The sequence below is a fragment of the Chiloscyllium punctatum genome, chromosome 36 (assembly GCF_047496795.1).
Source record: "Chiloscyllium punctatum isolate Juve2018m chromosome 36, sChiPun1.3, whole genome shotgun sequence".
Lineage (NCBI taxonomy): Eukaryota > Metazoa > Chordata > Chondrichthyes > Orectolobiformes > Hemiscylliidae > Chiloscyllium > Chiloscyllium punctatum.
Window position 1 is genome coordinate 29929202 of NC_092774.1, and position 23212 is coordinate 29952413.

Sequence of the window (23212 nt, forward strand, 5' to 3'; positions counted from 1 at the left end):
TGTCTGAATGTGGACGTTGATCCATGAGCTTTTGAAGCTTCTACTCCTGTTCCTCTCTCTGAGTAAAGATTGAGCTTCATCCAGACGGCAAATTCCTTCCTCTGTCCAAGATCTGTGAGTACAGCACTCTCTTTTCCATTTGTTTTTCATTCTGGGATTCAATTATTGACTTGCAGCAATTGATAGGAAAGGGAATGAATCCGGGAGGGGACAGACTCTGGAAACGTTGGTGCAGGTCTGTGTTTCAATTAGCAAAATGGACTGGCAGGAGACTTGAAGAACACACCAGCCAGGCAGCATCAGGAGGTGGAGAAATCGACATTTCGGGTGTAACCCTTCTTCAGGACTGGGGGCAGGTGTAGGGGGAGATGCAGACAAAGGGAGTGCTGGGGGCAGGGTGGTGAAGTGGGGATATGTGAAGACAGGCTGAGGGTATGACTTAGTTGGTGGCATGGACCAGTGGAAATGAGCGGTCCAGGCTAAGAAGAGAGTCGGGAATGGGAAGGGAGGTTATTTGAAAGTGGAGATATCAATGTTGAGTCCTCCGAGCTGTAAACTGCGCAGGTGGAGGATGAGGTGTTGTTCCTCCAATTTGCGGTTTGGTTCGTTGTGACAATGGAAGAGGCCAAAGATGGTCATGTCAGAAAGAGAGTGGGAGGGGGAATTAAAATGGGTGGTGACTGGGAGGTCTGTTCGGCCTCTGCCGATCTAGCTGCCACACTCAGCGAATCCAAAATTGTTTGAAGATGTAACTCTGAAGATGGGCAAGGGAGATCCAGTGGATGTAGTGTACTTGGACTTTCAGAAAGCCTTTGATAAAGTCCCACATAGGAGGTTAGTGAGCAAAATTAGGGCACATGGTATTGGGGGCAAAGTACTGACTTGGATTGAAAATTGGTTGGCTGATAGGAAACAAAGAGTAGTGATAAACAGCTCCCTTTCGGAATGGCAGGCGGTGACCAGTGGGGTACCGCAGGGATTAGTGCTGGGACCGCAGCTTTTTACAATATATATTAATGATATAGAAGATAGCATTAATAGTAACATTAGCAAATTTGCTGATGATACAAAGCTTGTTGGCAGGGTGAAATGTGATGAGGACGCTAGGAGATTACAGGGTGACCTGGACAGGTTAGGTGAGTGGACAGATGTATGGCAGATGCAGGTTAATGTGGATAAATGTATGGTTATCCCCTTTGGTGGCAAGAACAGGAAGGCAGATTACTACCTAAATGGAGTGCAGTTAGGTAAAGGGGCAGTACAAAGAGATCTGGGTGTTCTTGTACACCAGTCAATGAAGGCAAGCATGCAGGTACAGCAGGTAGTGAAGAAAGCTAATAGCATGCTGGCCTTCATAACAGGAGGGGTTGAGTATTGAAGCAAAAAGGTTCTTCTGCAGCTGTACAGGGCCCTGGTGAGACCGCACGTGGAATATTGTGTGCAGTTCTGGTCTCCAAATTTGAGGAAAGACATTCTGGCTATTGAGGGAGTGCAGCGTAGGTTCACGAGGTCAATTCCTTGAATGGCGGGACTATCTTATGTTGAAAGATTGGAGCGATTGGGCTTGTGTACCCTTGAGTTTAGAAGACTGAGAGGGGATCTGATTGAGGCATATAAGATTAATAAAGGATTGGACACTCTGGAGGAAGGAAACATGTTTCCACTGATGGGTGAGTCCCAAAACAGAGGACACAGCTTAAAAATAAGGGGTAGGCCATTTAGGACAGAGAGGAGGAGAAACTTCTTCACCCAGAGAGTGGTGGGTGTGTGGAATGCTCTGCCCCAGAAGGCAGTGGAGGCCCAGTCTCTGGATTTGTTTAAGAAAGAGTTGGATAGCGCTCTCAAGGATAGTGGAATCAAGGGTTATGGAGATAAGGCAGGAACAGGATACTGATTGAGGATGATCAGCCATGATCATAATGAATGGCGGTGCAGGCTCGAAGGGCAGAACCTATTGTCTATTGTCTATTATCATTATCCAAGTTTACACTTGGTCTCCCCAATGGACTGAAGACCACAATTTGCAAACACGTGGCAAATGCAGTAGCACCATGTGAAGATTTAGCCTTTGTTGTGAAAAAAAAGCAGAAAGGAGGTGTATTACTTAAATGATGATGTATTGGGATGTGGAGAAAGTGAGAATTGCAGATACTGGAGATCAGATTCAAAAAGTGTGGTACTGGAAAGCATAGTAGCTTAGGCAGCATCCAAGGAGCAGAAGAGTCAACATTTTGGGCACGGGTTCTTCTTCAGGAATGATGTGTGGATGTATAGAGGGACCTCAGCGTCCTTTCTACACCAGTCAATGCCAGTTGTCAGACAGGTGCAGCAAGCAATCAGCAAAACAAGTGGTATATTAGCAAGAGGAATTGAGTTCAGAGGTGGGGATGCCTTCCTGCAGTTAGGGGGTGGTTGAATATTTTCAAGGCTGAGTTCATCTGGGTTTTGAACAGCAAAGAAGTAGATGGTTACGGGGGAAGGCAAGAAAATGATTTTAAGACCAGGAAAGAACATTTATAGTATCAGACAGCACAGACCCTTCAGTCCAACTAATCCATGCTGACTATATTCACAAACTAAACTAGCCCCACCTACCTGTGTGTGGCCCATATCCCTCTGAACCTTTCCTATTCATGTACTTATCCAAATGTCTTTTAAATGTTGTTACTGGACCTGCATCCATCACCTTCCCCTGGATATTCATTCCACACATCAACTATTCTCTGTGTAAAAAATAAAGGTGTCCCTCATACCTTTTTAAAATCTTTCTCCCCTCTAATTCAAATTTGCTGCATAATCTTGTTACCCCCCTCTAGGGAAAGGATACCCGGTGGTCACCTCATCGATGTCCCTCATGATTTTATACACCTCTGTAAGGTCACCTCTCAACCTCCTGTGCTCCAGTGAAAAAAGTCCCAGCCTATCCACTGAGGTGTTGGTAGATTAATATCCCATTATGATCTGTTCAATGCTGGTGCAAGCTCAAAAGACCAATGACCTTCTCCTGTTCCCACTCTCACTGAGTCCAGGACAGCAAGAGATAGGACATAGGAGCAGAAATTAGGCCATTCATCCCATTGACTGTCATCGAGTCATAGAGATGTACAGCATGGAAACAGACCCTTCAGTCCAACTCTTCCATGCCGAACAGATATCCTCACCCAATCTAGTCCCACCTGCCAGCACCCGGCCCATATCCCTCCAAACCCTTCCTGTTTATATACCCATCTAAATGCCTCTTAAATGTTGCAATTGTACCAGCCTTTACCACTTCCTCTGGCAGCTCATTCCATACACGTACCACCCTCTGGGTGAAAAAGTTGCCCCTTAGGTCTCTTTTATATCTTTCCCCTCTCATCCTAAATCTGTGCCCTCTAGTTCTGGACTCCCCGACCCCAGGGAAAAGACTTTGTCTATTTAGCCTATCCATGCCCCTCATAATTTTGTAAACCTCTATAAGGTCACCCCTCAGCCTCCGACACTTCAGGGAAAGTAGCCCCAGCCTGTTCAGCCTCTCCCTATAGCTCTAATCCTCCAACCCTGGCAACATCCTTTGGAATCTTTTCTGAACCCTTTCAAGTTTCACAACATCCTTCCAATAGGAAGGAGACCAGAACTGCACGCAATACTCCAACAGTGGCCTAACCAATGTCCTGTACAGCTGCAATATGACCTCCCAACTCCTGTACTCAATACTCTGGCCAATAAAGGAAAGCATACCAAACACCTTCTTCACTATCCTATCTACCTGCGACTCTACTGTCAAGGAGCTATGAACCTGCACTCCAAGGTCTCTTAGTTCAGCAACACTCCCTAGCACCTTACCATTCAGTGTATAAGTCCTGCTAAGATTTGCTTTTCCAAAATGCAGTACCTTGCATTTATCTGAATTAAACTCCATCTGCCACTTCTCAGCCCATTGGCCCATCCGGTCACGATCCTGTTGTAATCTGAGGTAACCTTCTTCGCTGTCCACTACACCTCCTCCAATTTTGGTGTCAACTGCAAACTTACTAACTGTACCTCTTATGCTCGCATCCAAATCATTTATGTAAATGACAAAAAGTAGAGGACCCAGCACCGATCCTTGTGGCACTCCACTGGTCACAGGCCTCCAGTCTGAAAAACAACCCTCCACCACCACCCTCTGTCTTCTACCTTTGAGCCAGTTTTGTATCCAAATGGCTAGTTCCCTCTGTATTTCATGAGATCTAACCTTGTGAATCAGTCTCCCATGGGGAACCTTGTCGAACGCCTTACTGAAGTCCATATTAGTCACATCTACTGCTCTGCCCTCATCAATTCTCTTTGTTACTTCTTCAAAAAACTCAATCAAGTTTGTGAGACATGATTTCCCACGCACAAAGCCATGTTGACTATCCCAAATCAGTCCTTTCCTTTCCAAATACATGTACATCCTGTCCCTCATGATTCCCTCCAACAACTTGCCCACCACCGAGGTCAGGCTCACAGCTCTATAGTTCCCTGGCTTGTCCTTACCTCCCTTCTTAAACAGTGGCACCATATTACCCACCCTCCAGTCTTCTGGCACCTCACCTGTGACTATCAGTGATTCAAATATCTCAGCAAGGGGCCCAGCAATCACTTCTCTCGCTTCCCACAGAGTTCTAGGGTACACTTGATCAGGTCCTGGGAATTTATCCACCTCTATGCGTTTCAAGACATCCAGCACTTCCTCCTCTGTAATCTGGACATATTTTGCAAGGGTGTCATCATCTATTTCCCTACACTGTATATCTTCCATATCCTTTTCCACAGTAAATACTGATGCAAAATACTTATTTAGCATCTCCCCCATTTTCTGCAGCTCCTCACAAAGGCGGTCTTGCTAATCTTTGAGGGGCCCTATTATTTCCCTAGTTACCCTTTTGTCCTTAATATATTTGTGAAAACCCTTGGGATTCTCCATAATTCTATTTGCCAAAACTATTTCATGTCCCTTTTTTGCCCTCTTGATTTCCCTCTTAATGTATACTCCTACTGCCTTTATACTCCTCTAAGGATTCACTGAATCTATCCTGTCTATACCTTACATATGCTTCCTTCTTTTTCTTAACCATACCCTCAATTTCTTTAACCCTCAATTTCTTCATTCCTGAAGAAGGGCTCATGCCTGAAACGTCGATTCTCCTGCTCTTTGGATGCTGCCTGACCTGCTGCGCTTTTCCAGCAACACATTTTCACCTCAATTTCTGTAGTCATCCAGCATTCCCTATTCCTACCAGCCTTTCCTTTCACCCAAACAGGAATATACTTTCTCTGGATTCTTGTTATCTCATTTCTGAAGGCTTCCCATTTTCCAGCCGTCCCTTTACCTGTGAACATCTGCCCCAATTAGCTTTTGAAAGTTCTTGTCTAATACCGTCAAAATTGGCCTTTCTCCAATTTAGATCTGGTCTATCCTTTCCAATCACTATTTTAAAACTAATAGAATTATGGTCACTCCCCCAAAATGCTCCCCCCACTGACACCTCAGTCAGCTGCCCTGCCTTATTTCCCAAGAGTAGGTCAAGTTTTGCACCTTCTCTAGTAGGTACATCCACAGACTGAATCAGAAAATTGTCTTGTACACACTTAACAAATTCCTCTCCATCTAAACCCTTAACACTATGACAGTCCCAGTCTATGTTTCGAAAGTTAAAATCCCCGACCATAACCACCCTATTATTCTTACAGATAGCTGAGATTGTATTATAGACCTCCTAATAGTCGGAGGGAAATTGAGAAACAAACTTGTAAGGTGATCTCCGCTATCTGTAAGAATAATAGGGTGGTTATGGCCGGGGATTTGAACTTTCCAAACATAGACTGGGACTGCCATAGTGTTATGGGTTTAGATGGAGAGGAATTTGATCCGCCATTCAGTCATGGCTGCTAGGTTTCTCAACCCCATTCTCCCACTTGCTCCCTGTAACTCTTGATCCCCCTTTCTACTCTAACCTATCTATCTCAGTCTTAAATATCCTCAGTGACCTGACCTGCACTGCCTTCTGTGGGTTTCTCATTATCTCCATTCTGAAAGGGGGTCCCTTCACTTTAAGGCTGGGCCTTGGGTCTTCGTCTCTCCTCTCAATGGAAACATCTTCCCAACATCCACTCTGTACAGGCCATTCAGTATTCTGTATGTTTCAATTAGATCCTCCCTGAGTGTGGGCCTGTTAATCAGCATGAACCAGACCCTTCAGGATGAGGTACAGCAGGGATTAGGTTCAGCAAAGTGAGAATGTGGGATGGAGATTGTCAGCTTCTAGAGAATAAGAGAGGAAAGAGATTTGCTTTAAATTAGGATTGATCAGATGGGCCAGTGGTCTGAAGAGTGGCAGATGGAGTTGAATTTAGAGAAATTGAGGTGCATTTTTGTCAAGTAATGCTGGCGGGACTGACACAGTTAAGTGGAGTATTGCAGAACAAAGAGCCCTTGGAGTGCAGGTTCATAGTTCCTTGAAAGTGGAGTCTCAGGTAGGCAGGATAGAGAAGGCGGCATTCGGTATGAAGGTGGAGAGGAGCTCCTTTTCCCGGTGAGTCGTGAATCCATGGAAATCTTTGCCCAAGGAAGCAGTAGAGGCAGCTTCATGAAGTATATTCAGGACACTGTTGAATGGGTTTTTGCATGGTAGGGGAATGAAGGATAGTTGGTACAATGCAGGGAGGTGCAGCTGAGATGATGGATAGATCAACCATGATCTTAATGAATGGCAGAGCAGGCAGGATGGGTCCAAAAAAAAATGGCCTACTCCTGCTTCTATTACTATAACCCTGCATTTCCCATGGCTAACCCACCTAACCTGCACATCCTTGGACACTCTGGGCAACTTAGCATGGCCAATCCAAATCAAGATCAGTGAGCAATGTGAAAAATGAACATCAGAGTATGATAGAAAGGAACAGGGAGATTAAATGTACCAGCACTCAAGATTGGATTCTAAAGATACAAAAGTTGAAATTAAAAAGGGTGTGTCTGAATGTATTGTAACAAATGTGAATGAATTATCTGTCCGCATTGAAGAAAATAATTATGATCTGAGAGTCCTTACAGAGACACGGCTTCAGGATGACAAAGATTGGATCCTGAATATCGAGGGGTAGTCAAATCTGAAGCGAGGTAAAGGTAGAGGGTTGGCCCTGCTAATCAAAGCACTGATCACAGGATACTCTGGTGTCAGCTCAGATTTCAGGTCCGGATTTCTCTGTCCTCTGTGATCTCCCTGTTCCCACAGAGTAAGATGTTCGTCCGTTCTCAGCTCTGCTGGATTTCTGCTGAAGCTTTGACCTCTGCCTTTTATACCTTCCAGAACAATAAAACATTCTCAATTGAGACCCAACCCACGATCTCCCAGCCTGTCAACCATCCAGACACAGAGTTTAGTCATAGCAGGGAATCAAACGAGAAACATGAAACAAAATTAGAAACAAATGTGCAATTGGTGTTCATGCTTCATGTTTGTTCATAAGGAAGTAAACCAGAAATAGTGGTCGCCTGGGATTCTGATGTCCCCGATATGAGGAATTCTGTCTCCCTTAGATGTAACTGTTAGTGCTGTTGGGGCAAAGTAACTCGTGTGGCAAATCATTTAAAACAAAGTAGTCAGGAGAGGAGACCTTGAGCAATTAACTAGCTTTATTCATTCCCATGGGGAAGCCTTTTTTGTTTAAAACAAAGTCCAACGTATTCCAATGAAATACAGAATGTTACAAGTTTTATGGTAAAACACAAGCCCACTCTCCATTAATTATGCAACTGAGGGGCAGTCGTAAGGTTCACATACCTTGTCCAGATCTACATTTCTTAATGTCTACAAAACTGAATGTTATCTTTTACTGCAGGTTCAGCTGGGCTCGAATTACCGATAAGGGACAAAGAGAACCAATCCATCATTCTATGAAGCAGCACAGTCTAATGGCCTGAGGAGCAGAGACAGCCCGCAGCTGCAAGGTCAGCCTGTCAAAACAGAATTCCTTAGCCAGGGCATTACGTTAGCAGGCTACATTTTACTGCAAACATAGCTTTCTGACAAAATAACTTCCACAGAGTTTTGTGTCAACTTTGGTCAAATTCTCCCATTTTCCCTCCTGCTTTTATTAAAAAGAGGAGATTGAGGATGTCAGCAAAAGGGGATTATACCCAGAGCCAGCGGGATTGCCAAGGGGTGATGGTTGGAGATCGGACAAATAGTCCTCTGGTTCAGTAAGGACAGGGGCAGAAGGCTCCAGGGATTGGGAATCATCATCGGGGTTTCATCAGGAAGGGGAAATCTCAGCATCTGGGAGATCACTGGAGAGGAGGGCCACAACAGTGAACGGAGCCAAGCACAGGATTGTCTGTGGGGTGACTTTGATTTTCAGTCGAGCAGTTCCAAAGGCTGGGGGAAAAGAAAGCTGCAAGTCGGTCAATTTCCGTAAGGGCTCACTTGGTGCGAGTTCAGGACAGATGGGGATATGGGCACATATCCAGCAGCCAGAGTGGTTGACCTTCTGTGTATAAAGAAGAGTATTCAATTGTAATTCCCATTTACTCAACGTTATCAGGCCCAATCAAACATAGTTCATGAAAGAAAGATAAGAAAGAGTGCAGTGAAAGGCTGAATGATCAAATTAAACACACTTCAGCTCATTTCCAAGCTGTTTTCTGAAAATCTGGGTGCCAACTGATTTGTAACAGAGTATTAATCATTCCCTTCTTGCTCAACTGTGTACAATAATGTACATAATCAACTGAAATAGGCAGCAGCAAAGAATGAACGTAAACCAGTCCATCAGGGGTCACCCACATTTTGGTTTGGGTGCGGAGGGAGTACCCTATTTGAGGCCATAGTTTGTGCTTTTCAGCGGCTTCCCCTGTGATTTCAGCACCATACCCAGGCAAATATGCATTCAAACCAGATTACAAAGTGTTAATCTTTCTGCAAACTGCAGGGTGTCGGCGCTGAGTCAGTCTCTCCCTGTCTGTCTGTCTCTCTCTGCCTGCCTGCACCTCTCTCTCTCTCTCTCTGTGCCTGCCTGCGCCCCTCCGACTCACTGTCTGCTTGCCTCTCTGACCCCCCCGTCTGCCTGCCTGCGTGCGTGCGTCTCTGTAACATTTTCCAACTTTCTTCATATCTCAGTTTGTCAGTTTTTGTTTATTCCTTCCTTCCAAGGGTAATGAGGCACTCACATTCCAGAACAGTCCAAGTTAGGGAGTTGAGCCTCATAAATCCTGGTTGTGACACTTAGCTGCTTAACCAAGTGTGCAACCTCTAAATACCTCGAAATGCAGCCATTCCATTTTCAAATCAAACACTGTTTTCAAGGCAAGTTGTTCATGTCTCTGCATTAGTCCACAACCCATGGGAATTACAATGGAGTCTTTAATAGTTTCCCAAAGTATCGTGTATGTCAAATTCATTCAAGTCTAGACATCCTGAAGCGAGCAATTACACTTACTGCAGATTTCTACTCCCCAATTAAAACGAATGTTGGGAACTCAAACGGATCAGGGGCCTTTTGACGCAGCCTCGCACCTCCGTGTGGGTCCAGGACTTATCAAGTAGGGTTTCCCTTGTCATAACCCTGGGCCAAGCAAATTCTTTATTACTAACTTTGTAAAGTGTAAGTGCTCTCAGCAGCATTACGTCAGGACACTAGGAGCCTGTTGAGTACTCACACTTGTATCTTGTGGCTGAGTAGCGAGAATTGTATCAGCATTTTTAACAGCATTTTCATCTCTGGTCAGCTTTCCTTTTTATTTTGGACACACCAAAAGCAGCAACCACCCTCTATATTTCATCTCTCCAACGATATCGGCCGGTGACCTGGCAGGATCATGGTATCTCCTGCCTGACTTGCCATATGTGGAGGATGGAAATAAAAGTCCCATGCAAGGAAAGAATTTGTTTATCAGGGAGCAGTACAGCTGCAAGACCAACCATCTCCGCTGAGCCTGGGAAACACAATCTTAACCTGGGAAACATTCAGCCCGAAGCAAGCAGGCACTAAGAAGGTCACAAAATGGTTGCAGGCACAAAATAGTTTCCAGGTTTTCAATATGTAACAAAATGTCTGACCCAAATCTAACAATTCTCCTACATCATCGCAGGGAAGAAAACAAGAAAAATGAAACAAAATTAGAAATAAATAGGTGCTTGTGGTTAATGTTTGTTAATTAGGAAATAAACGAGAAATAGGGGTCTCCCAGGATTCTTCTGGTGCCCTACCTGAGGAATTCTCTCTCCCTTATATCTGTTAGTACCCAGCGAAGATTTACTACAATATTTACATCAACAGAAATAAAGCATCTGTTATCAAATAGACTTAGAGACATACAGCACTGATGTAGACTTTTCCTCTCTCTCAGGGACATATGCACACACAAATCCATGGGAGTGAATGTGTATTTGCAGAATTAAAAATCTCACAACACCAGTTATAGTCCAACAGGTTTAATTGAAAGCCCTTGCTTTCAAAGTGCAGCTCCTTCATCAGGTGCTTGTGGAGAATAAGATTGTAAGACACAGAATTTATAGCAACAGTTTACAGTGTGATGTAACTGAAATTATATATTGAAAAAGACCTGGATTGTTTAAGTGTTTCATCTGTTAGAATGGCCATGTTGATTTCAGTTCTTTCATATGTAAATCACAAAACTTTTTTAAAAAAAAGTTACGTTCCCAAGTGAACTTTACCAATTGCTGTTGTGTTAGCCTACATAATGTATTGATGGTGTGAGCCCCCCTGTGTGAGACTGTCTGTGCCACAATGGCTAGACTGATTTTAATCTAAAAAATTGATTTATGGAATCTTACATTGATTCATGCAGTTTCTGAGCAAAGAAAGATGTAATTTTGCAAGTACAAATTCACCCAACAAACTGTGTGTGTGTGTGTGTGTATTTGCAGATACAGTCAATTTTGCTTAAAAAATGCACAATCTGCAGGCAGTCAATCAATGTAATATTTTGTGAATTTCACTTTGGAAATAGAACCAGTCTGACTCAAGATTGAGTTACAGGCAAACTCTGACCTCACACCTATAATGCATTGTCTGAGCTGAGATGTCACCTTTTGCTATAAAACCTTGTTATCTCGAAGGTGGCATACAAGAAGTTCTGGGGTTTACATTGTAATGATACCTGCAAACCATTCAAAACTGTGAAAGACTTAACAATCCAGGTTTGTTCAATATACCATTTCAGTGGCAGGATGCTGAAATGTTTTGCTATAAATTCTGTGCCTTATGATCTTATACACCACAACCACCAGATGAAGAAGTAGCACTCCAGAAGTCAGCGCTTCCAAAAAAGCCTGTGGGACTACAATCTGGTGATGTGTGATTTTTGACTTTTGTGCAGGGTTGGAGTGGATTGGCTGTGCTGGCCATGTGAAATCATGCATGATGTATAGGTAAGGTGCATTACTAAGGGTTAAGTGTAGAGCAGTGGTGGTAGGGGAATGGATGTGGGTGGGTTACCTGTGAGAGGCGATTTCGGTTCAAACAATTAAGATGTGCATGACCCTGAAGACTAAGGGGAATAGAGCCATAGGGGTGGGGTAAAACATGCTTCTCTATAATAAAGGACAAGACATGCTTCTTTTGTAAGAACATTTTGTACACTCAAAAGTGGGATAATTTAAATTGTGCAAATGCTGACATTTTGTGAGCAGAGTAAAAAAAAAAGTCCTTGATTGATGAGACCACTAACTCTGACAGAGAAGAATAAGTCCTTGACTGATAAGAATACAGGGTAGAAAAACAACTCGGGAGACATCTGCTGCAGACTTTGTGACATGGGTGCAGAATGGAAAAATACTGACGGTTTAGAATGTGAACCTCGTGACTCTTTAGAGCCAAAGAGGGGAGGGACTTGTGCTGTATATAATGAGAAACTTTGTAAGCCTCGGGGCGCCTTTTTCTCAGAAGGGTGCCCAACTCTGCAGACTTGCTAATAAAACTTTGTTTTCCTGAATATGTCTAGAGCGATTATTAAGAAGCGATTTTCGTTTCTAACAAACTTGGGGGCTCGTCCGATCAACACTCCGGCCGCGAGGGGAGCTGAGGAAGGACATCGGAGAAGGAGCACCCTGCCGAGTTCGGCAGTCCCTGATTCCTTGCTTGTCGCTCCGCGCGGCTTGAGCGAGTGATATCGGGAAGGCTCAGGAAAACAAAGGAGGGGTGTGGCCGAGGCAGTGGGGACGGTTAATGATCGAGTAATTTCGGTGCACCGAACCCAGGTAAGAAAAAACTTGCGGGGACCGTGTTTCCGGAGGACTGGGGACCTGCGGAGTGCCTGTAGATTTTTCTACAGAGGCGTGGGACTCAGGAATCTAGAGACCAGGGCTCGCCTGTGAGAGATTTTGCAGAGACCGTGTTTGCAGAGGAACGTGGACCTACAGGGTGCCTGTGATCTGTTTCACAGAGACGTAGGACACAGGAATCCAAAGACCGGGGGTGCCTGCAAAGGGACCTGGGCGATCACGGGACTGAAGGTCCGGGAATTGGCTAACTGGTGATAGATTATCACGGGATAATACAAGATTCTCCGATTTTACAAAGTCCTCGGCAATGGGAAATAACGGATCCAAGGCGAATAAGGGAAAGGTAGGCTTGAACGTAGACAATGAAAAATACCCCGGGGTACCTGACGATAGTCCGTTAGGAAGAATGTTAAGTAATTGGGATCAGGGTAGGAGAAAAGGAAAATCTAGAAAAAAGATGGTGAAATACTGTCAAACGTGGTCCCAGAACCCTATTCAGGGAGACTCAGTGTGGTGGCCTAGATTCGGCACTGACGAAGACTGGGTCCGGCAAGCTCTGATTTTATATGTCAATTCAAAACCTAATGTTATTCAGGAAGAAAGTGATTACGCCCTTTGTTGGCTACCGGTCACAATATCTTGCAAAATGAAGGCCACTACTGAAGACTCGGAAGAGCAGAAAGAATGGGAACCATTAGATCACTTACCGCCGCCCTACGTGACCCCGTCTGCCCCACAGAATGATCCTTCGGGTGGCGACGATTCGGGGGAAGGGGAAGAAAACGGGGAGGAACCACCAGGAGCCTCAGGAGTACAGACTAGATCTCAAGCTGAAAAGAGTCGCAGACAAAACTCTGCCCCGATTGCAAGAATGATTCCACTCTGGGGAGTGCCCATGGGGGGCGAGGAAGGAGGGACGGGATATGTGAACGTTCCCTTAACGAGTACTGAAGTACGGAATTACAAGAGGGAGATGAAGGGTCTACTGGAGGACCCCATGGGCCTGGCTGAACAATTAGATCAGTTCCTGGGGCCGAATACTTACACGTGGGATGAGATGTATTCCATCATGGGAATATTGTTCTCTAGCCAGGAGCGACAGATGATACGACAAGCTGCGCTGTTGGTCTGGGAGAGAGAGGGAGGAGCAGGAGGGGAGCAGAAGTTTCCCCTCACCGACCCCAAGTGGGATAAGAAAACGGAGGAAGGACGGCGCAACATGAGAGACATGCGGGAATATTGGATAAAAGGAATAAGGCAGGCAGCCCCGAAGGGGCACAATTTTACCAAGGCCTTTGGGAATCATCAAAACCCGGAGGAAACCCCTACGGACTTCCTAGACAGGATTAGGAAGAACTTGCAGCAGTTCGCTGGGGTGGACCCTGAGACGGACGTGGGGCAACAACTCATACGGGTCGAGTTTGTATCAAAAGCCTGGCCGGACATACGAAAGAAGTTAGAGAAAATGGATGATTGGGATAGTAAACCTCTAAGTGAAGTACTACGGGAGGCGCAAAAGGTGTTTGTGAGAAGGGACGATGAGAAGCAAAAGAAGGCGACAAAGATAATGATGCAGATGGTGCAACAAGTGACAGCTGGAAGGAGGGAAAAGGGAGAGCCGTGGCAGAAACAGGAAAGGGGAGAGTCGTGGCAAGAGCAGAGGAAAAGAGGACCGTGGCCGGAACAAAGGAAGGGTGGTAGAACTCGAGGCCGCGACAGAGAAACGAGGAGGATACTCAGATGTTACTACTGTAATGAAGAGGGACATTTTAAGCGAGAGTGCCCCCGCTACAAGCGGGAGGTGCGGTCGTACGCCCTGATGGAGGAAGATTAGGGAGGGTCGGGGGTTCCTACCCTTGGGGCAAAAGGACTATCGACAGGAACCCCTGGTAAACTTGAAAGTAGGGCCCCAAGGGTCGGAGATCACATTTATGGTGGACTCGGGAGCCGAAAGATCAAGTATAATCCAAATACCCCCCGGCGCCCGAGCAGGAGGAACAGTTATGGGGGTATCTGGCATTGGAGGAAAGACATTGCAAGTCCCAGTAGTGGAGGACGTGGAAATTGGGTATGAAAACAGAACTACTAAACGAGACCTCCTTCTACTGCCATCGGCGGGGTTTAATTTGTTAGGAAGAGACTTGCAGGTCAAACTAGGGATCGGAACGGTACCAAGTAACGGGGAAATGGTGGTAAGGTTGTTTGCCCTCACCGAAGAAGATGATCAACAAATAGACCCGGAAGTATGGTACCGAGAGGGGAACAGAGGGGGTCTAAACATCAAACCTCTCCAAATCACCATGTTACCAGGAAGAGGCCCGGTAAGAAGGAAACAGTACCCGATTGCTATGGAAGGACGGGAGGGGTTACAACCTGTGATAGAAAGATTAATCACAGATGGACGACTGGAGGAATATATGTCCCCTTTCAATACTCCAATACTCCCTGTGAGGAAGCCGGATGGGACGTATAGGCTGGTGCAAGACTTGCGGGGGTTGAATGAAGTAGTCCAGGCTAGATACCCGGTGGTACCCAATCCCTACACGTTAATGAGTAAAAGTCCCCCTGAACATGAATGGTTCAGCGTAATAGATCTGAAGGATGCCTTCTGGAGTTTCCCCCTTGACGAAGAAAGTCGGAACCTTTTTGCATTTGAATGGGAGAATCCCTTCACAGGACGAAAGCGACAGTTAAGATGGACGGTCTTGCCGCAGGGATTCACGGAGTCACCCAACTTGTTTGGACAAATACTGGAGCAGATCTTAGGAGGATTTCGGTGTAACGCGGAGAATCAATTGCTCCAATATGTCGATGATCTCTTACTCTCAGGACTAAGAGAAGAGGAGGTACGAGCAGACACCGTTGCCCTGCTGAACTTCCTGGGGAAACAGGGCCTACGCGTCTCCAGGACAAAACTCCAGTTTGTGGAGCAAGAAGTAAGATATCTGGGCCATCAAGGCAGTAAGGGGCATCGCCGTATCACGCCAGAACGAATATCAGGGATTACGGGTATGCCAATACCCAGGACGAAGAAGGAAATCAGACAATTCCTGGGGCTAGTAGGGTATTGCCGGATATGGATTGAAAGTTACACCACTCTAGTAAAATTTTTGTATGACAAACTGGGACAAGAAGGACAAAAGGTGGACTGGTCAGATGAGGAGGAGCAGCGATTTAATATTATTAAAAGTAAACTGATCCGAGCTCCGGTATTGGCTTGACCCACCCTGAAGGAACCGTTCCAGTTTTATGTCAATAGCGCCAGCGGAATTGCCCAGGGTGTGCTTACCCAGCTGCGGGCAGGGAAACGTCAGCCGGTTGCATTTTTGTCAAAAATGTTAGACCCTGTGTCATGTGGATGGCCGACCTGTATACAGGCAGTGGCAGCTACGGTAATGTTAGTAGAAGAGGCCCGAAAACTTACCTTTGGAGGAAGAATCATAGTATACTCCCCACATTCGGTTAGTACCATACTGGCTCAAAAGGCTCACCGCTGGTTAACAGACTCTCGCATCCTGAAGTATGAGACGATTTTGATGACCGGGGACGATCTCAATTTTGCAAAAGATCTCAGTTGCAACCCTGTCCAGTTTCTATACGGACGTCCTGCAGATGGGGAACAGGAGCATGATTGTGTGGAATTTGTAGACTTGCAGACCAAAAGCCGAGAGGAACTGCAAGAGGCCCCGCTGGGTGAAGGACAGGAACTGTACATCGACGGGTCCTCCCGGTGCATCAGTGGGGTCCAGGACAGTGGCTATGCTGTCATAGATGGTGCAACGAAACGGACGATCGAGTCCGGACGACTGCCCGGGAAGTGGTCAGCCCAATCCTGTGAGTTGTACGCCCTCCAGAGGGCCCTGAAGTTGTTGGAGGGGAAAGTTGGGACCATATATACTGACTCAAAGTATGCATACGGAATCGTTCATACTTTCGGGAAAATCTGGAAAGAGCGAGGATTGATAACTTCCCGGGGAAAAGAATTAGCTCACGGAAGCCCTGGCGTTATCTACAGAACTCGCAGTAGTCCATGTACCCGGTCACCAGAAGGGGTCGACACCGGAAGCGGTATGAAACCGGCTGGCAGATGAGGAAGCCAAGCGGGCAGCGGTCGAAAAACCCGTCCAATTATTAACATTAATACCATTGAGGGAAGGGCTCGCTAAACAACCCGTCTTCACCCAGGGGGAGATTGATAAAATGGATCAATTGGGTGCCCGGCTAGATACTAACGGGAAGTGGACGGTTCCTGATGGGAGACAAGTACTGAACAAACAGATCACCCGGGGTATTCTGCACCGATTACACCATCAGACCCACTGGAGGGTGCAAGCCATGTGTGACACGATCCTGAGAGACTATGTATGCAGGGGGATATACACGTTAGCCCAACAAGAAATAGTCGGATGCCCCACTTGCCAGCGTATTAACAAGAAAGCCATGCGTTCTATACCAGCTGGTGGTCAGCCCCTCGCAATTAGGCCATTTCAGAGGATCTAAGTCGACTTTACAGAATTACCCCCAGTACAGAGATGGAAATATCTGCTAGTAATAGTAGACCATTTCACTCACTGGGTAGAGGCTTTCCCAACTGCCAAAGCCGATGCACCAACCGTGGCCCGACTGTTGTTAGAGAACATAATCCCGAGATATGGCATAATGGAATCTATCGACTCCGACTGCGGGACACATTTTATTTCTAAGCTACACCATTTGATCTGTACTGCCCTGGGTATCCAATGGAAATTCCATGCACCCTGGCATCCTCAGAGTTCGGGTCGGGTTGAGAGAATGAATGGCACACTCAAGACCCAATTGACTAAGCTGGTGTTAGAAACTAAGTTACCTTGGCCGAAGTGCCTTCCCATTGCCCTATTGAGGATACGTACGGCACCTCGCCGGGATGTCGGGGTTTCCCCCTATGAAATGCTGTTCGGATTACCATATTGGAGTAAGGTTGATGGGTGTCCCACTCTACAAGGGGGAGATGTATTTGTCAGAAACTATTTACTGGCCTTATCCCGTTCTTTTGCAGAACTCCGGAGGAAGGGTCTCCTGGCTCAGACTCCGCCGCTCGACTTCCTCTTGCATAAGGTGGAGCCCGGAGATTGGGTACTTGTTAAAACCTGGAAGGCCGAAAAGCTCCAGCCGCGGTGGGAAGGACCGTTCCTGGTTCTGTTAACAACTGAAGCAGCTGTTCGGACAAAAGAAAAAGGGTGGGTCCACGCATCAAGGATAAAGGCGCCTGTTCCGCCTGAAGGAGAAAGCACTTGGACATGCGAGCAAGGGGACAAGCCGTTGGTGGTAAAACTGAAAAGACAGCAATAATGAACTCTACTTGGACTGTATTGGTGGGGATATTGATCAGTTTACTCCTGTATGTGGGGGAGGGTGAGGGAAGATGTGACAAATGTCGAACTATAGTAAGACTCGGGATTCGAATCTACACGGGATCATTTGTGTCCCATTCCTATGTGGACGATTGGTGTTATGATGTGAGTGCACGCCATGAATGTCGGGAGGGTGGAAGACCCTATTATCAGGTGTATAATAAAGGATACGGTGGCAAAATCCGTGGATGCCCTATAAATGACCGCTGGGTGTGTATTAGCAAAACTGGGAGGTGGGACCCATCCTCCGTGTTGCTCAGGGAGCAGGTTGACAGAGTCAAGGAGACCAAGATACAGAACACTGATCGGGGGTTGGGGAAAGAGCAAGACCGTCAAGGAACGGTCGTGCTCTCTAAAGTGCCATCTGTATACGAAGAGGTAGAAGAAAAGATTGAACTCCCTGATGTTACACAAAACCTGTTTATTGATCTCACCTCTAGAATAGCCACTGTTTTAAATGTTAGCAATTGCTGGGTTTGTGGGGGGCCGCATATGTCGGAACAATGGCCGTGGACTGGTCAAAGCTTAGACATATGGGAATTGCTGCAAACCACTTGGACTCATGTCAACGAAAGGAAAAGCCAGGGGTGGAGACTGACGAACAGCCCTGAGGGCCAGTTCTGTATTGAAGGCAAGGGGACCGTGGAGGTAGGGATTAGTCCCTGTCAGAATGTATTGGACGCGACCACGCGAGTATGGTGGCCTGAGGATATTACTTGGTACATTGCAAACCGAGATCATGGAAATTGCGTTCCATTACGTACTGATTCCTCCTCTGACGAGCTGGGGACTGATTACTGGAATTGCAGTGGTCCTGGTCCTTATGAGGGCGTCCCCGGGGTGAAGGAGCTGTGGGATAACGTTGTGAGGCAGGGAGGGCCTGCTCCAGATGGCCTATTTTGGATATGCGGTAATCAGGCATACTCCAAACTGCCCATGGGATGGGCTGGGGTATGCTTCCTGGGTCTAATACGACCTGTGTTCTTCCTATTACCTAGGAAGGAAGGCGACGATTTGGGAATTAAACTCTTTGACTCCCTCCGTAGGTCGCCAAGGGATATCCAAGTCGGTGATTGGGGGGATGAGTGGCCACCGGCCCGGATTATTGCATACTACGGGCCAGCTACATGGTCACAGGACGGATCATGGGGATACCGTACTCCTATCTATATGTTAAATCGAATTATCAGGCTCCAAGCAGTCGTAGAGGTTATTACTTACCGGACTGCCCTGGCCCTGGAATTGCTGGCTAAGCAGCAGAATCAGATGAGGGCTGCTATATATCAAAACCGACTTGCCTTGGATTATCTGTTGGCCTCGGAGGGGGGCGTGTGCGGGAAGTTTAACCTGACTAACTGCTGTCTAGAAATTGACGATAATGGTAAAGCGGTTTTGGAAATTTCCGATGAAATTCGGAAATTGGCCCATGTGCCAGTACAATCTTGGCGTCCCCTTAGTGGCATCGGATGGTGGGATGGTCTCCTAGGTGGTAGTTGGTGGCGCACGGCGTTGCTGGTGGTTGGGGGGGGGGGCGTGATGCTTCTCCTCATATTACCCTGCCTAACCCCCTGGATTCAGTTTTTAATTCAGAAAAATATTTCCCAACTCCAGGCAGTGGCGGTTCCACAACATGGGACGCAGGAACTTGAGACCATAAGACATAGGAGTGGAAGTAAGGCCATTCGGCCCATCGAGTCCACTCCGCCATTCAATCATGGCTGATGCGCATTTCAGCTCCACTTGCCAGCATTCTCCCCGTAGCCCTTAATTCCTCTAGACAACAAGAACCTATCAATCTCGGCCTTGAAGACATTTAGCGTCCCGGCTTCCACTGCACTCCGTGGCAATGAATTCCACAGGCCCACCACTCTCTGGCTGAAGAAATGTCTCCGCATTTCTGTTCTGAAATGACCCCCTCTAATTCTAATGCTGTGTCCACGGGTCCTAGTCTCCTCGCCTAACAGAAACAATTTCCTAGCATCCACCTTTCCAAAGCCATTTTGTACGTCTCTATTAGATCTCCCCTTAATCTTCTAAACTCCAACGAATACAATCCCAGTATCCTCTGCCGTTCCTCATATGCTAGACCTGTCATTCCAGGGATCATCCGTGTGAATCTCCGCTGGACACGTTCCAGTGCCAGTATGTCCTTCCTGAGGTGTGGGGACCAAAACTGGACACAGTACTCCAAATGGGGCCTAACCAGAGCTTTATAAAGTCTTAGTAGTACATCTCTGCTTTTATATTCCAACCCTCTTGAGATAAGAGACAACATTGCATTCGCTTTCTTAATCACGGACTCAACCTGCATGTTTACCTTTAGAGAATCCTCGACTAGCACTCCCAGATCCCTTTGTGCTTTGGCTTTATTAATTTTCTCACCATTTAGAAAGTAGTCCATGCTTTTATTCTTTTTGCCAAAGTGCAAGACCTCGCACTTGCTCACGTTAAATTCCATCAGCCATTTCCTGGACCACTCTCCCAACCTGTCTAGATCCTTCTGTAGCCTCCCCACTTCCTCAGTACTACCTGCCTGTCCACCTAACTTCGTATCATCGGCAAACTTTGCTAGAATGCCCCCGGTTCCCTCATCCAAATCATTAATATATAATGCGAACAGCTGTGGCCCCAGCACCGAACCCTGCGGGACACCGCTCGTCACCGGCTGCCATTCTGAAAAAGAACCTTTTATCCCAACTCTCTGCCTTCTGTTAGACAGCCAATCCTCAATCCATCCCAGCAGCTCACCTCGAACACCATGGGCCCTCACCTTGCTCAGCAGCCTCCCGTGTGGCACCTTATCAAAGGCCTTTTGAAAGTCTAGATAGACCACATCCACTGGGTTTCCCTCGTCTAACCTACTTGTTACCTCTTCAAAAAATTCCAACAGGTTTGTCAGGCATGACCTCCCTTTAGAACAAGTCAACATGGATTTAGTAATCAGACTCTGCTCTTCCAAGAATTTAGAAACCTCATCCTTAATGATGGATTCTAGAATTTTACCAACAACCGAGGTTAAGCTGATTGGCCTATAATTTTCCATCTTTTGCCTTGATCCTTTCTTGAACAAGGGGGTTACTACAGCCATCTTCCAATCATCCGGGACCTTTCCTGACTCCAGTGACTCTTGAAAGATCTCAACCAATGCCTTCGCTATTTCCTCAGCAACCTCTCTCAGAACTCTAGGGTGTATCCCATCAGGGCCAGGAGATTTATCAATTTTAAGACTTTTTAACTTTTCTAGCACTCTCTCTTTCGTAATGGCAACCATACTCAACTCAGCCCCGTGACACCCTTTAATTTTTGGGATATTACTCATGTTTTCCTCTGTGAAAACTGATGCAAAGTACTTGTTAAGTTCTCCTGCTATTTCCTTATCTCCCATCACTAGGCTCCCTGCATCAGTTTGAAGTGGTCTAATGTCTACTTTTGCCTGTCGTTTGTTTCTTATGTACTGAAAGAAACTTTTACTATTATTTCTAATATTACTGGCTAGCCTACCTTCATATTTGATCCTCTCATTTCTTATTACACTCTTTGTTATCCTCTGTTTGCTTTTGTATCCTTCCCAATCTTCTGATTTCCCACTGTTCTTAGCCACTTTATAGGATCTCTCTTTTTCTTTAATACATTTCCTGACTTCCTTTGTCAGCCAAGGTTGTCTAATCCCTCCCCGGTTAATCTTTCTTTTCTTGGGAATGAACCTCTGTACAGTGTCCTCAATTATACCTACAAACTCCTGCCATTTTTGCTCTAGTGTCTTCCCGGTTAGCCTCTGCTTCCAGTCTATTTTAGTCAGTTCCTCTCTCATGCCTTCATAATTACCTTTATTCAACTGTAACACCATGACATCAGATTTTGCCTTCTCCCTTTCAAACTCCAGACTGAACTCTACCATATTATGGTCGCTACTTCCTAAGGGTTCCCTTACTTTAAGATCTTTTATAGAGTCTGGTTCATTGCAAAGCACTAGGTCCAGAATAGTCTGCTCTCTTGTGGGCTCCATGACAAGCTGTTCCAAAAAACCATCCTGTAAGCATTCCATGAATTCCCTTTCTTTAGATCCACTAGCAACATTATTTACCCAGTCCACCTGCATATTGAAGTCACCCATGATCAATGTAACCTTGCCTTTCTGACATGCCTTCTCTATTTCCCGGTACATGTTGCGTCCCTGGTCCTGACCACTGTTAGGAGGTCTGTACACAACTCCAATTATGGTTTTTTTGCCTTTGTGGTTCCTCAACTCCACCCACACAGACTCCACATCATCCGACGCTATGTCATTCAATAACATAGATTTAATTTTGTTCTTAACTAACAAGGCAACCCCACCCCCTCTGCCCACCTCTCTGTCTTTTCGATAAGTTGAAAAACCATGGAGGTTTAACTGCCAGTCCTGACCCCCCTGTAACCAAGTCTCTGTGATGCCTACTACATCATAATCATTCACTATTATCTGTGCCATTAGTTCATCGGCTTTGTTATGAATGCTACGAGCATTCAGGTAAAGTGCCTTAATGCTAACTTCCTTATCATTAGAGATGTTGGAAGTCATATGTCCTAAGTTATCCTTGCTTTTTTCTGCATTCTCAGTCTGCCTCAATTTTAAATCCGCCTGGAAACAGGCTATCCTGCTGCTTATCTTTCCATTTACCTCCATACTCCCTGTCGCTTTCACTTTCCCTTCCCCCCAACTCAGAAGTTTAAAGTCCTACTGACCACCCTATTTATCCTCTTCGCTAGAACATTGGTACCTGATCGGTTCAGGTGGAGACCGTCCCAATGGTACAGATCCCCCCTGTTCCAAAACTGATGCCAATGCCCCATGAAGTGGAATCCCTCTTTCCCACACCAATCCCACAGCTGTTGCTGTGAAAGACCAAGGATTTCCCGGGCCCTTGAGGAGGGGAGGCTTATCTTGGTCAGGCACATCTTAAAAAGAGAAAGGGTGGAATTGTGAGAGGCAATTTCGGTTCAAACAATTAAGATGTGCCTGGACAACATTTTGTATACTCAAAAGTAGGATAGTTTAAATTGTGCAAATGCTGACACTTTGTGAGCAGAGTAACTTCTTTTCTAAAACATTTTGTATACTCAAAAGTAGGATAGTTTAAATTGTGCAAAATGCTGACATTTTGTGAGCAGAGTAAAAACAAACAGGTCCTTGATTGATGAAACCATAAACACAGGCAGGGAAGAATGAGTCCTTGACTGATAAGACTGCAGGATAGAAAAACGACTCGAGAGACATCTGCTACAGATTGATACAGAGACATCTGCTACAGATTGATAAGACCGCTAGCACAGACAGAGAAGAATAAGTCTTTGACTGATACGACTACAGGGTAAAAAAAACAACAACTCTGGAGACATTTGTTGCAGACTTTGTGATAAGGGTGCAAATTGGAGAATAATGACGGTTTAAGAATGTGAACCTCATGGCTCGTTAGAGCCAAGGAGGGGAGGGACTTGTGCTGTATATAATGAGAAACTTTGTAAGCCTCGGGGCGCCTTTTTCTCAGAAGGGTGCCCAACTCTGCAGACTTGCTAATAAAACTTTGTTTTCCTGAA

General features: G+C 45.9%; 1 protein-coding gene across 8 annotated transcripts; it reads left to right on the forward strand.

Moving 5' to 3' along the window:
• On the forward strand, nt 1–23212 carry LOC140460932 (endogenous retrovirus group 3 member 1 Env polyprotein-like). 8 transcript variants are annotated; one of them, XM_072555655.1, is made up of 4 exons: nt 1–114; nt 7846–7954; nt 11969–12224; nt 12410–23212. In XM_072555655.1, exon 4 carries the CDS (start codon nt 17525–17527, stop codon nt 19358–19360), a length of 1836 nt encoding a protein of 611 aa, XP_072411756.1. In that variant the 5' UTR covers nt 1–114; nt 7846–7954; nt 11969–12224; nt 12410–17524; the 3' UTR covers nt 19361–23212. The 8 variants fall into 8 exon arrangements, with proteins under 8 accessions (XP_072411756.1, XP_072411758.1, XP_072411755.1 ...); XM_072555657.1 differs by having other exon boundaries at nt 17284–23212; XM_072555654.1 differs by having other exon boundaries at nt 11969–23212.

Coding starts and splice junctions, on each gene's coding strand:
- LOC140460932 (XM_072555654.1), top strand. CDS start 17,525: ATGCGAGCAAGGGGACAAGCCGTTGGTGGTAAAACTGAAAAGACAGCA.